The sequence below is a fragment of the Miscanthus floridulus genome, chromosome 2, assembly GCF_019320115.1.
Source record: "Miscanthus floridulus cultivar M001 chromosome 2, ASM1932011v1, whole genome shotgun sequence".
NCBI lineage: Eukaryota > Viridiplantae > Streptophyta > Magnoliopsida > Poales > Poaceae > Miscanthus > Miscanthus floridulus.
The window spans coordinates 174,443,737-174,463,711 of NC_089581.1; the positions used below are offsets into that span (position 1 = coordinate 174,443,737).

The following is a 19,975-nucleotide window of genomic DNA, read 5'->3' on the forward strand; positions in this document are numbered from 1 at the left end:
GACAGGTTCCGACTCAGTATCCACCATGCCCTCACCTGGAGATTGCAGCATCCAACACAGGGCAGTACGCATCATCACATGGTGATACGCCACCAACCAATGATTCCAGAATCATCCATCCAGTAAACAAAGGAGCATTCAAGATCTGAAAGGCGTGCTGGCTAATTTCGGCTTGGATGGACGGGTTCATGATCTACGTCATCATGCAAGCTAATTATAGCTTCCACAAGCAAGCAAGGCCAAGGCATATATGGGTATATGCATGCACGAACAGGTCATCCGAACCACGTTCGACTACCAGACCTTGCTAACTCTGTCTTTGATGATTGGCTTCGACTCCAACTCAGACACGACGTGGGCTTCGGCTTCCGCGCTGCTTGCCTCTGCTACTACAAGAGTCCGACGTCTTTATGACATGATCCAATCTGTCATGCAAGCAATCAGGAGTTACCTATATTCATGCATGTGCGTTGCATGTACTCAGCGTCAAGGCCATGGATTTATCTACTCCAACGGCGACTACGAAGACAACGAGCTGGAACCGAGCAACTATGTGAGCCATACAAGCTATCTGGCGAGCCACATCGAGAGCCATCAAGCCGATTGAGCAAGCCGTCCGAGCTCACGTCGACCACGGACCACGTCGACCACGTCTCGAGTGGCTCCGCCGATCTCACGTCGACCACGTCCCAAATGGCTACACCGAGCTCCGACCCACGTCCCGAGCGGCTCCACTGAGCTCACATCGACCACGTCCCAAGCGGCTCCACCTAACTCCGACCACGTTGACCACCAGACCACATCGCAATGATGATCGCCGCAAAGAACGACGCTACGACAACCGCGACCACCGTCATGACGACAGGTCGGAAAGCTCGAGGACCGGACAACTTCATCACCACCGACCAGATTTCTATCCAAAGATAAGTACACTTCTAATATTTATATTTAATATAATTTTTCATTACGACATTTCTCCACAAACGTCCTCGTCATGATTATTCTTCAAATAACGTTTGTCCATGTATACCATCTTAAAGATAACATACAGCTATACTTAACGCAAATCCCCGACTAGTCACGTTGACGCTCGATGTCTCTAGAAATGGCCCTGTCTACCGACTCTCTCTACACGTGTATGAGCGTCCGCCCTCTGCGTTATGGGTCGTCGGCAGCGGCTCCTTAGCGACGCCTTCCTACACGCACACGGGCTCTGCGCTCCACGCTACAGTAAAGCTAGCTGGGACTGGAGGCTCAGCTACATACTAACTGGTCGGACGATTTATATTAAGTATAAATACAAACTTCACATTAACACTGATGTTTACAAAGCACCAACTACTTTATCACATCATGCTCATTTACAAGTGACTGTTGAGCGTCATACACTATTTCTTCACCGCTAATTTTTCTCCATAATTTATTATTTTATACATCATGTACTATCATTCTACATATTGATATTGCAGGAATTTCGAGCTATGCTCGGGGACTTCGCCGCTCGCTTCTCGACCTACGCTCGGGGACTGCCTCGATCACTCTCCGACCACAGCTCGAGGACTTCATCGCTCGCTTCTCGACCTACGCATGGGGACTGCCATGATCACTCTTTGATCACAGCTCAGGGACTTCGTCGCTCACTCCTCGACCTGTGCTCGGGGACTGCCTCGACCACTCTCCGACCATGGCTCAGGAACTTTGCGTCTCGACTACATGCGACTGGCAACTCGCATACAGTTGGGATATTTTTTCTCCTTTAGACCTTGCTATAAGGCTCATACCTCACCTTCCAGCAAGCTCGGGGACTACATCGGTACGATGCACCTGCCGATGCATCTCGTATCGCCTGTACGACGATTGGATTCTCAACTTAACTGGGAATTCTTTTTAGACCCTGGCACCACGTGCCTACGTCACCTACTACCAGGCTCGGGGACTAAGTGGGCACACTTCACCTTGCGGTGAATGTGTTTGTTTTTCGACCCCTACGCCTTTGATGATCAAAGACGCTACGCTTTAAGACACCCTTACGTTTCTTCACAGAAACCCAAGTGGGCACACTTCACAGGACGGAAATCTTTTTCTTTCTTCTTAAGAGCACCATACATTCTTCGGACAACCTACTTCTCCGGCGACAACGGTGGTCGGAGATGTCAAGAACTCAAGCCTCACTGTTCGAAGAAGGTTAAAATGGCGTGTCGCATCAGAATATATGGCGCTCGGGGACTAGCTGTGGGAGATATACCCCCGGGTACCATAAGATGGTACATGGGCCGCACCATCCGAGGTGGCCCGGCCCGTAAGATCGAGGCGTGCACGGCAAGATTACAAGTTGTACTAGATATTGTAATAGTACCAAATAGGATACTTTACTTGTAACCCTCCTCCTCCAGAGTATACAAGGAGAGGCAGGGGTCCCCCTCAGGGATCACCTCAATCAATACAGAATAATGAGACACAGGACGTAGGTATTACGTCAACACGGCGGCCGAACCTGTATAAATCTTGTGTCTTGTGCCTCTGTAGCCATCTGGTTCCTGATTACACGCACCGTCTACCGACAATCTACCATCATGGGCATACCCCTAGATGGACTGTCAACCATATTTCATCGACACGCTCAAGCCGGTGAGGGGGCGTGACCCCCATTCTCATCGGAGGAAGAGCGCGTGCCGCCGCTGCCGCTTGGCCCGACGTGGCCGTTGGGGAGGCCATGCGCCGAGGCTCCACGGGGGACACGGATCCAAGTTCGGCGAAGACCTAGGCGGCGGTTGGTGGCCTCGCCGGCGTCGACGCGGCGTCGGAGTACCTCAGCCGGTTGAGGCGGAGGAGGCGAGGCGGCGAGCTCCGGGTCAGCAATGATATGGTACGATGGGGCGGAGCGTCGGGCCGCGATTGTCGGTGGAGAGCGGCTCCGTCTCCTCCTCAAGCCCGCCACAGTGCACGTCCATCGCCACGGGGCCGGCCCAGTTAGAGGGGCCAGCGACGTCCGGGGCAAAGGGGGTTGGAGGCGCGCGAAGCGGGCAGGGGCCATGGCCGTGTTCGACGTAGTAACGTGGCAACCATGGCGGACACGGTCCCAATCCGTGCTCTGGGCAGACGGGTGCCGGCGGTGGCGCAGGGGCCATTGGAGCATCGACGGCACGACGACGACCACCCACGCGCATCCGAAGTCCCTGCCCCCTCCCGCTTCCCTAGCGTTCGCCAAGGAGGTAGCGGAAGATTTTGAGGAGTTCGGTGCGGATGTAGCGGTGGTTGAACGAGATGTTCATGTCAATGGCGCAGTGGAGAATCAAGAAGACGAGATCGACGATGAGGATCGCTAGAGGTACGTAGCGCATTGGAGGCATGGTACCTTTGGATCTTCACGAACTCGATCTCGTCTAAACTCCCTCTCGAGAGCGCAGATCGCGAGCGTCTCGTGCTGATAACGTGTGAAAACTAGAATGTAAATGGAACACAATGTAATAGCCAGTGAACCAGTTATCCTTTATTGATCTTTGATATGCATATATATATACATGCCGTACGGAGGCCATGGGCATGCACGGAGGCAACTGCTCCATGGCGCCGACTGTTCGAATAGAGGAGAGAGAGAGGAGCGCATCCATGCGGTTCCCAGGAGTGGGAGAGCGGGAGCGGTTCCCCTCCAGATGAGATCACTGCAGTTGTAACACACCTCACTCTCAGGGCCTCACGTCTTCGTCACCCACAGCATTCACCAGACTACACATAGACTAGTTGCAGTCAGGGCACTAGCTAAAAGTCAGGCGTGTCTGTCCTGTCAGGTTTAGTGTCAAAGCGGCAACCGCGATAGTTGGTTGGTGCCGGCTGCGCCTACCTCCGGCCGCCGCCGCTGCCCAGTGCCCGACGGGCGACGGTGCACTTTTTTAACAGAGGATGGCGTTGGCGATGGCGAGATGGTCGTGCACTCGTGCGCGTCGGCCAGCGTCGCCTGCCTGGTGCGCGCACCGGGTCGGAGGTAGAGCAGACCGGTAGAGCTACCGTCATCCCGGCCGCCCCATATTCTCCTCTCCTCCGATCCGTCCCGCGCGAGCGTGCATGCATATGTTGACGTGGCCGGGCCTGGGAGGTGGAGACAGGCGGACGGGAACGTGACGCGGCAAGTCAACTCGATCGACAGGGACCGTGATGGCGTGATGTGAATTGTGATGACTGATGCGTTCCGATCCGTTCGATCCATCCACCACCGGCCTGGCGGCGACCTCAGCTGCGAGCACGCCGCCAAGAAACAGACCTCGCATCACTCACTGTGCGTGCCGGTGCCGGAAAAAGTTGCGAGGCATGGAGGCGGAGGCACGCGCGCGCCACTGTGGCCGTCCTCGTGGCGTTGATGGCGTACAGTACAGGCACTGGCGCTGCTTTTATTTTCTCTGTTTGTGGAAGAAGCTACCGAATGCTGCCTGCGAGTGCTGTACGAGCACAGCGCACGCTGTTCCGATTCTTGTTTCAGATACGCATCGGAAATGGTAGCAGCCAAAGCCTCTTGCGTGCTAGCGTCTTCAAGTAGGACGAGCCGTCCGGTGTCACGCCCCGGAATTAATTGGCCCTGTTGGACTTATCTCATATTCGATTTGTTTGGTTTCTTTTTTAGTCGGAACAATATTTTTCTCTCACAACAATTCAGCCGAAACAGTATTTTTAGTCAGTTTTAGCCAAAATTCTACCCGCCGAATGGGGCCAAAGGGAGGACAGCAAGCAGCATCCAATCCAATAAAGCATGACTGCATTAGCTAGCGTTTCGGATGTGCATCCTGGCCTATCATCGAGCATTAGTCCGCCAAAAAGATGATTGGATTGGATAGGAGAATGATGTCAGTGAAGGGAAATGAGAGGATTCTGGCCCCCCAACTCCGATCCTGGGGCTCCTGCTCCTCCATGCTCTACCTAGCTAGCAGCTAGTTCAGCTATGGTTGATCCGTGTGCGTCCTCCTCTCGATCACTCATCAGTCATCACCCCCCTAACCTTTTCGAACGAAATCTATGCCCCAAACCACCCTCCATTCCTTTTTGTTTTCGTGTAGTTTGTGTATCGCTCCAACAGCTGACAGCTTATCTGCAAGGGACGACGACGACCGAAAGAGAGCTACGAGCCTACGACACCTGCAAGCGTAAAGAGACCACTGCAATGCAACCAAACCTACAGTGCCAGTTGGTTGCTTTAGGGAGATGACCTCTCACTCATCCCTCCACTGTACAATCTACATCTACGTGCATTTGGCTGGATTGAACTGGAAAGCCAATTTGTGCAGCGCTACCACTTCTTGTTCGATGCATGCATCGCTTTCGGACGGCTTGAGTTGAGCATCGGGAGAATGTGAGATTGAGAAGACACCGAGAGACGCAGATCTGCGAGATGGAAACCTGACCGAGTGAACCGAAAGGAATGGCTCACTCACTTGCCGAGATGGCGACGCTGGTGTTGGCGGTACAAAGCTCTATAGCGTCTTCACACTTTCTCTCACATCGGACAAGGACTATACAGGGCATCGTGAGCTTAACATTTTCTGTTGGGTCCATTGGTCCTAACGACCGTATGACTATGTGAACAAAATCGCGTTCAGACGCACTCAAAGTTGATCCAGTGGCTAGGAAAAATCGAACATCTAAGAAATTAGGACACTGCAAATAGTCGTCGTTTTTTTTTACCTTTGGGGAATGCTATGTCAGTATTGTTTATTTGCCAATTATTTTGATACAAGTGACGACTTTAGTGCTCCTCCTGCCGTCGCCGTTTGGTACGGCTCCGGGGCCGGAGCTGCCGTGGAGCCGGAGTTGAAGCCACTACAGGAAAACGCCTCTTTGCCGACTGCTTGCCCCGGTCGGCAAAGGCATAAACCCAGTCGGCAAAGGCTTTGCCGACAGCAAAGCCACGTGGCAGTCGGCAAAGAGCAGTCGGCAAAGCCTGGGTCGGCAAAGGCGGATTTGCCGACTGCCACGTGGCACACAGTCGGCAAATACTTTGCCAACTGCCACGCCAGCAGTCGGCATAGCCACGTGGCGTCGTCAGCCCTGACGGCAGGCTTTGCCGACTGCTGGTTCCTCGGCAGTCGGCAAAGAATTTTTTTTTCAAAAATTGTTTGCCGACTGGCCGCCAGCTCGGCAGTCGGCAAAGAAAGAAAATATTTTTTTTTGAAATGTTCTTTGCCGACTGCTTTCGGAGTTGCAGTCGGCAAAGATTCTGTCCTGGGTTTTTTTTGCCCAGCTTTGCCGACTGCAAAGCTGGATTTTTTTTTTTTTTTGCTTTTGTTTTCTGTTTTCTCGCATCAAAACCCTGCAAAATCACAAATTATAATCCAATTTCACCAGAAGTACCGGTAGCACCATTTATATCACAATTTCATCACATTTGTCGCCAACATCACCACATATATCACAATAACGCACAACATCACATATATCTCACATATATGTCACAATAACAACCACACAAGTGCATTACAACCATCACATGAAGTCCAACACGTCGAACACCACAAGTCGACGTCCATCACACGAAGTTCAACATAACAAGTCTAGGTCCATAACGAAGAAAAGAAATACATGACAACAACTTCGACGATACGGTGGATACATGATAACAGAATCGACAAGTACCTAGCTCGTCGCGCCGTCCCCGGTCTCGTCGTCCGCTCCGCCCCCAGAGCCCCCAGGGTTTGCCCACGGAAACCCCCTTGGACCAAACTGAGGCGCCTACGCGTACTGCCACCCTCCGCGCACCGGCGGCCACGAGTACGTCGGAGGAGGGCCACGCGGAGGTGGATACGGTGGATAGGGTGCAGGTGGTGGATACGACATCATCTGATGGCCGGGACCTCCAGGAGACGGGTTCGAACCCGCCGACTGTACCTGCACAAGTTAAACGCCAAGTGATGTCATTAGTATCTGCAGCATGGACGCACAAGTTAAAGCAAGAGTCAATATACTCACCGGGGTCCCTCTAGGAGCGATAGGAGCAGGCACAGGAAAAAACTCTGGAGGAGGAGGCGGTGGAGCGAACATTGGAAGAGGAGGCGGTGTAGACGCCCCGGGCGTCTGCATGGACTGGAAGAAGCTGGCCATGTTCTGCATCTGAGTGTTGTAGTGCTGCTGCAGGCTTTGCTGGTAAGCCATCTGTTGCGCCATCATCTGCGCGTGCAACGTAGCGATCCTCTCCTCCATCTTGGCCTCCATCTGGGCCTGCAATATTACATCCGCAGTGTTGATTGTATGTACAGGTGCGAAACGAGTGAACGACGAACGAAACGGCACTTACCTGTGACGCTGACTGCCGCCGGGGCGCTACGGGGATGTCGCTGGAGCTCGTGGGCGTGGATCGAACCTGGGTCAGCGTAGGAACCTGGGATGGGTCGAGGGCGCTGTGGGCCATGTAGTAGCGGCCGTGCTGCTTCCCTGGTCCCAACCTCTGCAGGAGGTCTGTGTCCAGGGGCTCGGCGGTGGGGTCGAACGTCTCCCCGTAGCGCTGGCGAGCCGCGACGGTGTACTCGGTGGCCTTCTCGTAGGCGGTGGGGTTGGTGTACGCATCGGGCCCGTCCTCCGGGTTGTAGACGTTGTTCGGATCCGTCGCCTTGCCCTTGTGAGAGAGGAGGTACGCGGTGTACTCGTTGATTTCCTGCCCACCGTGCGTCTGCGTCTGCATTGAAAACACAAACATGGTTACAAGTATTGACAATTGAGCGCAAGGATTAAGACATGAACGGACGCATACCCATCTTGTCGCGAACTGGGGGAGGGGCTGATTCCCTTGGTGGTGTGACACCCCTCGCATCTGCGCGCGGCGGCCCTGATGGTCGGCGCGCCTCGCGTACGCCTCATCCGTGCGCCACATGCGCACAATCTCCGTCCAGCATTCCCTGTGGTTGTCGCACCACGACGGACACACCTGCATGACATCAAGTATTTGACATGCGAGAAGATTAGTGTAATGTTTCACTGAAGGAATCTGAACGAATGTTGTCATACTTAATTACCTGCTCGTATTGCGCTTGGGTGAGGTCGGCCTCCCTCGAGTTCATTCTCTGGCGGATTTGGGGCTTCTTGATGTTCTCTCCAAGCACGTTGGCGTGGAAGTCGCGGATGGCCTGTATGCGCGCCTCATGGTACAGGTCCTTGAGACGATCTTTGCAGACCGCCTCCTGCACTCGCGCCGCCTGGGCCGCTTTACCCTCCTCGCACGTGAAGAAGTCCTGCACACAGACACATCATGTAGCATTTCCTTTTTGCAAGAAGTCCGACGAATGCGTACTATTTAGCAATGCGGTGCGATGAAAGACTCACCCAAAACTCCCTCTTTATCTTTGCCGCGATGGTCTCGCCACCCTCCTCGACGAGGTAGAAGTGGGACCACTTGGTAGGCACCTTCATCTCGCCGTTGACGTTGACAAGGCCAGGGTAGTACTCCTTAATCAGGAGGCCCTGGATGCCATTGATATGGCGTGCTTGACCTGCTCCACTCACAATCTTCCAGGAACTGCACGAGTCATTAAGAACAATTGTTAGTCTTCAGTTCGATTTTTGACATGTCATATGAACAAGTAGTGAAATCAATAATGGTTACTTACGTCTGGCCCACGGGTGTGATCACCGGGCGCTGGTGGAATTGCGGCCGCACCCTAGGAAGCTGCGTGGGCCCGCGCGAGTACACCTTGGCCACGCCTGACGAAGTCGAAGCCGTCTCGCCTGGTGTAGGCGCGTCGTCGCCGTCGTCGTCGTCGTCGTCGTCGTCGTCGTCGTCGTCGTCGTCGCCGCCGCGCTCGTCGTCACGCGACGTCGTCCCCCCTTGTGAGGACGAGAACGGCAGCCTCCTGGTCGCCTGGCGACGTCCGCTGGGGGGCTAGGACCCCCTACTGGACGACCCGCGCACCAACACCTCCTCCTCCTCCTCGTCGTCGTCGGCGGTCTCCTGCGGGGGGACCTGGTACGCCGAGCGTACTGCTCGATGCGGCCGCTGCCGCCGTCCGCCTGGCATTTTGCCGAGTGCCTGCAATGACAAAGAACAAAACTGTTAGCATAAATAAATGACAAGTACTTGTAAAGGAACATAATAATAACAATATAGTATTACATGGCCTCGTAATTATCTCCACGAACGGCAATATCTCGGGCGTGGAGTCGTCATCTCTATCACTATCGTCGTCATCGCTATCAATATTGTCGAGCTCCCTTAAGTCATCACTGTCATCATCATCCTCATCGTCTCCATAGTCATCATCATGTACCTCCTCCTAGACAACTCCATCGCGCTGCATCTGCCATCGCTCAAGCATTCTTAAGTCCCTGGCATCCTGCACCTCCTCACCCTTGTCCTCATCGATTTCGTTGTCTACTTCCATGCCCATGAGCGAACCAATGTCGATCTCCAAGGTACCTTCTAGCCCCTCAGGTTGATAGAACTCATCGGTGCTTGGGTCAAAGTTGTAATCGTCGTCGTTTAGGGAGAGGCGCTTTGCCGCGCGGCGACACCAAATGCACAAGGCTCTACCCCGCAAGCTTCTCGTCTTTTTGGCACGCCCATGGGAGGTAATAAACTTGCGTGGCGTCTCGGTTGGCCACAATGTAGACATCGTCTCCTTTATAGCTGGAGTCCTGTCGAATCTCGACTTGACCTATCGTAAGGTCTTTCCTCGTGATATCAGGATCGAACCAATGGCATTTGAATACCACCGGCGCTAAAGTCCCGGCACCCTTAAAGTTGAGCTCGTATATCTCTTCGACTATGCCGTAGTAGTCCTTCCCATCTGTGCCGGGCGTACGAACTCCGCAGCACATGGTTTTTAGGTTGGGTCGACTCTCCTCGTAGCTTCTCAGTGCGAAAGCGATAGCCATTCACATCATAAACGGTGAATGACTTCACCCTACGGGAGAAGCCACGGCCCACCTGTTTCAATTCATCGCTCATTTCTGCATCCGTTCGGGCCTGCAAGGGTAGGAGATCGTTACATAACTCGCTCCGGGGAGCAAAGTGGAATCACAAAGTCGGAAAGAGGTTAGTTGGTTGGTACCTTTGTACAGAACCAGGAGATGAAATCAGGCACACCGTGTCTAAGAAGATTGTCTTCTTCTTGCTCGGTAGGAGCCCTATTGCCTCTCTAGTATTGACTAATAAATTCCCTGAAAGAAGGAAGAAACTAGAGGGTCAGACCATGATAGATGGAGGATAGTGACGGCGTAGGTAACAAGCTCATTGAGAACTTACTTCTGATAAGGAATCACTTCATCAAGGTTGATCAACAATGTGAACATGATAGTCTGCCACTCCTGATGGTTCAACTGCTTGTTGGTACCTGCGCTTCCACTCCCGAGATCCCCTTGGAAAAGGCTGAGTATCGATGAGTTCTCGTCAGCGTTGTAACGAGGGGTTGGATTGTGCATGCTGCGAAGCTTCTCAGTATAGTACGCCTGTGTGAAGGTCGACACCTCCTCTAGAACGGAGGCCTCTCCCACGGAAGCCTCAATCTTGGCTTTATTTCTACAATTTTTCCGAAGAAGCTTTAGACACCTCTCGATTGGATAGCACCAACGGGCCTACACGGGACCCCCCAACCGTGCCTCGCGCGGTAGGTGCAAGATCAGATGCTGCATGGACAGAAAGAAGCCGGGTGGAAATATCATCTCCAACTTGCAGAGCAACAGAGGTGCAGCCTTCTCCAGTTCAACACAAACATCCCGAGACAACTCCTTGGCACAAAGCTGGCGGAAGAAGAAGCTCAACTCTGCCAGGACGCGCCACACATGCTCTGGGAGGTATCCCCGGGTCATCGCAGGAAGGATCCGCTCAATCCATATGTGGAAGTCATGGCTCTTCATCCCTAAGACTTTCATAGTCTGCAAGTTCACACCCCTGCTCAGATTCGCCGCATACCCATCGGGGAACTTTAACGTCTTGATCCACTGCAGAACAACCACATGTGATAAAGTTATTTGAGAAAGTTATCACATGTGGAGATGTCCAGGTTTTAGCCACCCGACGTCGCCACTTGCTCGAAACTTTCTCAAATTTTTACCACAGCCTCCGCATGCGATGACAAGACACGTCGTCAAGTTTCGTCATTTTCGGACTCCGTTTCGATGTTATAAAATTTAAAAACACTTTTCACGCGCGTGGCTCGGCGTGTTCCGACACCAACACGGTCGAAATTTCACGCGAGGCCCCGCACACGGCCTCAACATGCTCCAAACATCATGAATATCATTTTCTGAATCGCCGGATTCCATTATTTCATGTACCTGCAGTTCAAATCTGGAGCTGCCGGAAAAAATCAAAGAAACAGAAAAAATCTACGGAATATAGCAAAATAAATCAAAATGATCCCAAACTTGGAATATATCATGTACTTACTGTATCAAGGCAACACAAAAAACTGGGATCGAAAATCAAAAAAAATAAAAATTCTTTGCCGACTGCCAGGGAGGATGGCAGTTGGCAAAGCCTGCGCCTTTGCCGACTGCTGACGGAGTGGCAGTCGGCAAAGGTGACGGTGTGGATGGCGTCAACCATGGCCTGCCTTTGCCGACAGTCGCAATTCTTTGCCAACTGCCTGGCAGTCGGCAAAGCCAGGCAGTCGGCAAATCCTGCTTTGCCGACTGTAGGAAATTCCAGTTGGCAAAGGGACCTCTTTGCCGAGTGTCGAAAAAAAAACAGTTGGCAAAGAAAATTGCAGTCGGCAAAGAGCCAGTTTCCTGTAGTGAGCGCGACCAAACATGCCTGAAGTATAGTTTTTAGAGCTTTTGCCATTGAAAATTAAGACTTGCCTTCATTGCCGTTGAATTGTATTTTTATTTCCCTTATATACCACTGACGCATGAAAATAAGTTAGATGGATGTTAGAGCATGGAGGAAATGACAATTATATCCTTGTCATTAATGGAGGCACGTCCCAAAAAATATAGAGATATCCTTTTCATGCCAGCATCACTTAGATAGTATCGATACATGTACTTTGAACATTGTACAAATCAGACAACACTTAATTTAGCACATATATATAATTTAAATATGCATAGCAATATGATAGCATCACATTTTTAATTCAAATATACACAAGTGTTTTCTCAATTATATTGCTTATGCATATTTGAATTTATAATACATGTAGCGGTATATATAAATTAAAAAAAACATCTAGATGTAGCGACATATTTGAATAAAAAATACACATACTTTTTTGCGGGAGAAAATACACATACTTAAATTATATTGTGTATATTTAAATTTAAAATGTGATGCTATCATATTGCTTATGCATATTTAAATTATATACGTGTGATAAATTAAGTGTTGTCTAATTTGTCCAGTGTTCAAAACAACATGTAGTGATACTATCTAAGTGTTGCTGACATGGAATGGATATCTCTAAATTTTCTTGGTTATGCCTCTACTGATGACAAGGATGTAATTATCATCTCCTCCATCTTCTAACATAAATTTAACTGGTTTCATGCGTCAATGGCATATAAGAGAAAAAAATACAATTTAAAGGCAACAAAGAAAAGTCAGATAAGAAAAGGTTATAAGTTTCAATGGCATTCGACAATTTTTCTCATAATAATAGGACCAGCTTCCTTCGAAGGCTTCCGATCATAGCTTGGATCCAAGAAAATGTAACAACTCCTGCCAAATCTGAGACACGATCAAATCAGCGGTGGTCGTGTCTCGCTTGGGCCGGGCCGGGCCGGCCCGGCTGGCACGCGTGGGGTGCAGACTGCGGAGGGAGGGTGGCCCAAGTTGCAATGCTCACCTCCTTGACATGTTGGCTTTCACCTGATTTCTTCCCCTTCGAAGCGCCGCCCACCTCGATCGCCATCTGCGCCGCCTCGGCATCTCCGACAAGCTTTGTCCCCGCGCACTTGGGATAGCGAGCGGCTGCAGCGCGCGCTTCCTCGCCGGACTCATCGACCTGTGTGTGCTCCTGGTCGTGCACCACTGATGGAGATTGCATCAGGGAAATTGGCTCCGGAGCTGCCTCAGGATATCCTGATGGATATATTTTCCCTCCTCGAGATCCCTGACCTAGCTCGTGCAGGCTCCGTCTGCTCCACCTGGAACTCCGCGTCACCGCGTATACCATCATATGTGACATCGGGCAACAGAAGCAGCCGCAGACACCCTGCCTCCTCTACACCTCAGAATCAGCTGGTGAGAATGTTGCTTGCCTCTACAGCCTTGCACAAGTCCAGGCACAAAATGTGCTTAAGCAAAAGCTAGGGATCGCAAACAAGACGTAAAATCCAGAGCCTGCGGCTTTGGATAGTATCAAGGCATTCTTCGCCGTACCGTCGTTGCCCTCCAAACAGGAGGCCCTTCAGGCGCTGTTCGCTCCTTCGATCCGGTGGCCTGGGAGCTGAATCTCACTGCCTTGAAGCACGACGCTTTTTAGCCGCTGAGCTTAGAGCGTCCCTATGTTTCACTTTGTAGTTCCTTTTTCTTTAATCATAACTGTGAGCTCTGTCGATTTGTGGGGTTTTTTCAGTTCGATAACCTCAAATTACCGTCCCAGCTTTAATTTGTAAAACTCTTCTTCTGCTTAATGAATTTTGTGCCGATGGCAAGTTCGAGAGAAAAAAAAAAGAGGGCCTACAGATTAACCCTGCCTGAGCCTCCCATCCATCGAAGGTATCTGATGGGTTCCTCACATGGCTGGGTGATTACTGTCGACGAGCGGTCAGAGATGCACCTTGTCAATCCAATCACTTGTGAACAAATCACCCTGCCTTCTGTGATCACTTTTGAGCAAGTGGCACCCATCTATGACAGTACTGGTGTGATATGTAAGTGTCATTACTACCCAATGAGCAACAACGCCAGGTCAGTTACTAGACCGCCAGTGACACTTGCTCTTTGGCAGCTGAGGTACCATTTGCATCATAAGGCACTTTTGTTTTACGATGATGCATCTGTAGGAAGCTACATTGTAGTGTTCATCCACAATCCAGGTGGTCAGATTGCATTTGCTAGGTTAGGTGATGAGAAGTGGACACGGCTGCCATCTCACAGATATTTTCAGGACTGTATCTACAAGGATGGTCTACTATATGCAGTGACATCTTTTGGTAAAATTATCGCCTTCGATCTTAGCGGGCCTATGGTCACGATGAAGATAATTGTGGACAGGGTAAAGAATTTTTCTGGTATGGAAAGGTTTTACATTGTTCAGGCTCCATGGGGTGATCTGCTGCAAGTGCGGAGACCAGAAGTAGGGATAAAAGAAGAGGCGGATGGGCATCAGCACCAAGCGACATTTGAGAACAAAATCAAGTGGATGGAGATATATAAAGTCTGTGCTGTGACAAGAAAACTAGTGCAGATAAATAACCTGGGTGATCATGTATTGTTTCTCGGGAGTAACCAGTCACTGTGTTGCCGTGCTAAGGAATATCCACAGCTGAAACCAAATCATGTCTACTTCACTGATGATGTTAGCTGTGTAGAATTCACCTGCAAGCGGGGCTACCGACTAAACATTGGAGTCCTTGACTTTGGAAGCAAGCGCATGGAAGAAATCATATTCCCTCGGCCTTGGTCGAATTGCCTGGCACCGTTGTTCATCATACCAAATCCCAGGAAGATGGATTTGGCAATGCATATTTAGATGCAAGTATTACTGTATCAGCAGGGTCTCTTTTGAAGAGGCGAGTTTTCATGGCTGAGTTGTAGCCTGTAGCCTTGTACTGAATCTTGGGTTTTGATCCTAAAACCCATTTGTGAACATGACTTTAATTAATCTTCTGTACTTATCAGTACCTCTTTTCCTTGGTTTTAATAATTTCGCAAGGTACTAGTACTTGTGTGCAAATATAAAAGATCGTGGTAGCAAAAGTAACGTGATCTGCTGCAAGAAAATGCTACCGTCAGGCGGCGCATTCTGTAAAAAAAGTGCATGTGTAGCTGTAAAAAAAAAAAAAAAACTCAGGCTGCGGTAAAGGACTTCTCACCTAGCCCGAGAAAATCCCCCGAACCTCTGTCCCGCATTTTAGAGGACTTCTCACCCAGTCTGAGAAAACCCCAAAACCCCATGCCCCGCACACAGGGGCCTGTTACCTGGTGAGACGGCCGGTCCATTTTAGAGTACTTTTCACCTAGCCTGATAATATCCCCAAACCCCATGCCCCGCACACAGGGGCCCGTTACCTGGTGAGAGGGCTGGTCCATTTTAGAGAACTTCTCACCCAGCCTGAGAAAATCCTCAAACCTCATGCCCCGACACAGGGGCCCGTTACCCGGTGAGAGGGCCGGTCCATTTTACCTGTACTTTGGAAACATGGGACAGGCAAGATGTTTTTTTACACACCGCCGATCATAAATTCGTGCGACCAAGGATTTGAACTCTAGTCACGGGGGATGCCATCCGAAGGCTTGACCAACTGGTCTAGGGCATGAATGTGTAGCTGTAGATAGCTTGAATTGCTCCGTTTGTTCTTCCAATGTGATGGGCCGGTGAACGCATAGCCAGTTTCTGCTGATTGAGAACATACTAGTGGGCCTAGCCGCCTTGTTACTGGCCCGAGTTGTTGCAAAGGAGTCCGAGTGTACAACGATGTAAGCCCAACCCACGAGTCCGACGCCAGTACAGCATCGATGATGGAGCACCTTGCATGTCCGAGCCCACCAGCAACCATGGCCGCGGGCCGCCCTTCACCCTGCCTTCAAACCCTGCCATAATCCCATCCAGCGTTCGGTCGGCAGTAGTAGTAGCACCAACCGTTCGATGAGGCTGACACGCGCCACGAACACATCATTGAGACCTCAAATTTTACACTCCATGGCACCGACCACCACTTATCTTGGTTCCAGTAATAATCCACCCAACCACCCAGTCAAAAAAGCACGACACAAGCACGCACGGATGTTGTGTCTCTCGAGATCAAGTGTGGGGGTGTTCGGCTGGTAAGTTTTCGGATGATTTAATAGTATTCTGTAAGAGAGAATAAGTTTAAACAAGTTTAAACAAGCTGAAACAAGCCCACACTCTCCCTGTCAATAAAAAGTTGCTGTTTGTGCTGCTTGCGTTGGTATATGTCTCATCAGTCATCAGTCGTTATATCCAGATGAGGCCTGTCCTCCGGATTATCTCTAATCGCCCCCGGGTTAAGAGAGGCCTCTGCCTGTGTTTAACAAACAATGCAAGTTAACCGATCCACGACTTAATGTGCGGTTACACCTGCTCACTCACCTGATTGCATGTCGCTCATTAGTAGATTTGCAGGATCGGAGCAGCGCCAGATGCTTTGCGCTACGTTTGGTAACCTGCTGTGTCTGCTGCTGAGCCCATGATGAGCGGCGTGCGCGGCGCTTTGCCTTGCCTAGCGTGACCGGGATGTGTCACCCGATGCACGGGACGAGGAAGCAAACAAGCGCCCGGGTCCGGGTCCAGCACAGTGTCTCTTCAAAGGCATCTCAATATCTCATTATCTATCGAAGCTTGGATCCCAATCCAAAATGTAAACAAGACTTTGGTTAGGCCCATCCAGATCTCATGTCAAATCGTTTATATGGATATTTGTCTTGTTGCGTTGGGTCTCTCGGTCTTGTGTAAATCCAGGTGTAAAATTTTGGAGTGTCACATCAGTGTCACATAGGGATGTCGTATGGAATGTTTGGATACTAATAAAAAAGAAATTACAGAATCCGTTAGTAATCCGCAAGACGAATTTATTAAGCCTAATTAACCTGGCATTAGCATGTGTGTTACTGTAGCACCACATTGTCAAATACTGAACTAATTAGGCTTAAAAGATTCGTCTCGCAAATTAATCGAAGCTATGTAATTAATTATTTTTTATTCTATATTTAATACTACATGCATGTGTCAAAAAAAAATCTATGGAGAGGAGTAACAAGAAGTACCGGCGGCACAGAGCGCATGTCTGGGACAGACACTATTGACGTACCGTGGTCGCGTTTCATGTTTAGAAATCTTGGCTTGCAGGTGCAAACAAACAGTGTCTCAACTCTCAAGACACCGTGCTGGATGGACTGCAAGGAAGAACACTGCTAGGGTTAGGGTACAACTCACTCCAATTCACAACACTTGCTCATTTCCAAATAAAGCATGAACAGATCGATCAGGATTCAGGCAGCACCGGTGACGGCACGGAGTCACCACTCATGAGCTGAGCTGATTAGTACACAGTGGTTTGCGCCAATTATTACTGCTGGTAATCGAACCAGAACCGACGTTGACCGCGTAGCAGCCACTAGCCGGATACTATAATTTTCAGTTCACCAGATCGCAATGCTTGGAATTATTATTATTAACGCCGCGACCACTACTTAACTGGATCCCACCACCACAATGGAAGTGTTCGACAACAAGTACTAGTGCTCCTCCATTCTACCGTGCTCTTCTCAAGCGCTACGTGCTCATAGCTCCCACACTAGCTGAGCCACCGAGGTGGTCACGCACGCCCGCTTGTTCCCGGCCGCCGCCGCCCGCCGAGGGCCAGGGCATGAAAGCGACGACGTGGCGCGGCGCGCCGGGGACCCTACCCGCCAGCGCCAAGAGGAAGACGAAGACGAAGAAGAAGGCGCCCGCGCCGCGCGGCTTCATGTGCGGCTGCGGCGGCACCAGGTCGGTCTCCGTCGACATCTCCGCTGTCACGACGATGCCGATGAAGAGAGACGACGTTTCAACGGCGGCAGCTTCTACGGGGGAGCCAGCGTCGAAGACGACGGTGGGCTGCGGCCGCGACACCGACGACGACGCGGGCGCCGAGGGCACGCCCAGCGTGAACTCGCTGCTGCGGCAGCTGCGGGAACTGGAGCGCGGCGTCCGCACGCTGGGCGTCCGGGAACGGGAGGAGGACGGCGACGGCGGCAGCGGCGCGGCAGGGACGACGACGACGGCGACGGCGAAGGCAAGGCCGCCGTCGCGGCCGGGGCACGCGCGGAGCGCGAGCGTCGTGGGGCGGCGGCTGGACTCCGAGAGCGTGGCGGTGGTGACGGAGTCGGCGGACCCGCTGGGTGACTTCCGGCGGTCGATGGCGCAGATGATCGTGGAGAACGGCATCACCGGCGGCACCGAGCTGCGGGAGCTCCTGCGGCGGTTCCTCGCGCTCAACGCCGCGTGCCACCACCAGCTCATCCTCCGCGCCTTCGCCGACGTCTGGGAGGAGCTCTTCGCCGCCGCCGGGGCACCCTCGCACGGCGGCAGCGGTAGTAGAGCTAGCAAACGTCCACGCGGTCGCGCTGACACGTTAAGTTAGCCACCCACAGCCGTCTCGTCCGTCCAAAGTACAATGCAACCACTCTCCTCGGGAATTGTTGCTGTCCGTGTCCAAAATACGTAATGAACATGACATGGCCTGCACGCTTGGCTTTCTGCGCCGTCAACAGAAAATCTGTGACTTTCATTGCGATTTCGTGCAGATCATACGTAGCTCCCCCCGTGATTTTTGCATGGTCGTGCTGTACTGCAACACCGCTGATTGACTACGCGTGGTACGTCGGAGGAGAAGAGAAACAGGAATTAGTGGCAGCAGAAGAAGAACATGGTGACTGGTGAGGGCGTGAGGCGATGGAGGGGGAGGGCTGTTCGTCTGGAGAGGTCAGGTGGCGGGCAGAGGGCCGGGCGCGAGGGGAATGCCGTGATCTTCGCGACGCTGCTCGTCGGTAGGACGCAAAAGCGCGACAGCGACGAGGCGACTCTACCGACCTGAACCTCTTTGCCTTTCGCCGGTGGCGACGACTGACGAGCAGGGGCAGGTGATGGATACAGCGTCGGCGGGAGGAGGAGCAGCCGGCGCAAAAGAGACGTGCGCACGGAGCAGCAGGTCGGTCGGACTCGCACGATCGGTGAGACATCGATTCGCAGCGTATTTGCCATTGCCGGCGATGCCAAGGAACATTTCGCTGTTCGTCTGACGTCGTCGCAGCTCTTAGGTGCTGTTCGTTCGGTGTTTCTCTCACGATAAATCAGTCAGAACAATATTTTGACTTCTTTTTTCAGCGAAGCGAACAGGGAGTCTGCACGACGCATCCGATGTGCGAGCTCTGAAAGACGCATTTGATGCATGATATATACGTACTCGTGTGTACATTCCGGAAGTCAATTATATAAGAATCTGATGGATGCGTCCAAAAAGCTCCCAGATGGATCCCGTGATTGAAAGTTGGAAACGGCTATAATTTCAAAAAAAAAAAAAGGTTCGAAACGGCTATACTGGTAGTTACAGATTCATTCTATGCTACTGCTGCAGTACAGGATATTACCACTGACACTGGGAAAACCGTTGAGGTGTTGACTTTACTATTCTAGCTTTGTTAACTCTCGTCGGTCGGTGCTTCAGCACGGCTTATCGTCTCATGAATCAATCTTATACGATCCAAAGTTTGTCTTCACAAAGGAAGACGTTCTATCACTTTTCAGCACTATATTGATATAGTGTGTACCACCATTTAACACTGTTCATCAATGTTTCTTAGTGGTTATCTAGATAATTTGCTTCATCACCGATAAGGTCATAAAAATCCTATGGTGTCTTTTTTTCATAGCACAAAGAGGGTAAGTCATAAGTGTGATCTGGATTCATCATGGCGCGTGGCTGATTAGACAAGGCAAGTGTGATCTGGATTCATCACGGCGCATGGTTGACTGAGTCTGGCAAGGGTTGCAGGGGCCTGAGTTACTTCATGGCATGTGGTTTGATTCACAGATTTGGGAGTTGGAAAGCGTCACAATTTGTTGAAGGCTATGGATTGTCGTCGTCGTGGGCACCACCGGAGGAGAGTCCCCGACGACTATGGTAGCATCGTGACACCCAGACAAATCTTGACAATGTGCACCTGGGTGCCCATGGAGAAGATTACTCCGGCAGTGGCGACGAACAGGAGCATGAAGCAAGGGCCACCAGCGGTAAAAGCCATGGACACGCGTGGTAGTCCACGGGGACAATGAGGCGATGTGCTTCAGGCAATGCACCATATGGAGATGCGGTGTAGAAGGGACTGGAGGATGGT

General features: G+C 51.3%; 2 protein-coding genes and 1 pseudogene across 2 annotated transcripts; 2 read left to right on the forward strand and 1 right to left on the reverse strand.

Annotated features, from left to right (window-relative positions):
- Positions 1–6,899: 6,899 nt before the first annotated feature.
- LOC136537482 (uncharacterized) lies at positions 6,900–8,385 on the reverse strand. Its single transcript, XM_066529440.1, has 6 exons — positions 8,299–8,385; positions 7,992–8,207; positions 7,730–7,903; positions 7,277–7,654; positions 6,995–7,200; positions 6,900–6,906 (listed from the first exon to the last, which is right to left on the reverse strand). The coding sequence occupies exons 1-6, from the start codon at positions 8,383–8,385 to the stop codon at positions 6,900–6,902; spliced, it is 1,068 nt and encodes a 355-aa protein (XP_066385537.1).
- A 66-nt stretch (positions 8,386–8,451) lies between these two features.
- On the forward strand, positions 8,452–14,609 carry LOC136537483 (putative F-box protein At5g55150; annotated as a pseudogene).
- A 2,691-nt stretch (positions 14,610–17,300) lies between these two features.
- On the forward strand, positions 17,301–18,299 carry LOC136540744 (transcription repressor OFP8-like). The gene has a single exon (XM_066532757.1). The coding sequence runs from the start codon at positions 17,467–17,469 to the stop codon at positions 18,220–18,222; it is 756 nt and encodes a 251-aa protein (XP_066388854.1). The 5' UTR covers positions 17,301–17,466; the 3' UTR covers positions 18,223–18,299.
- The last annotated feature ends 1,676 nt before the right edge of the window (positions 18,300–19,975 follow it).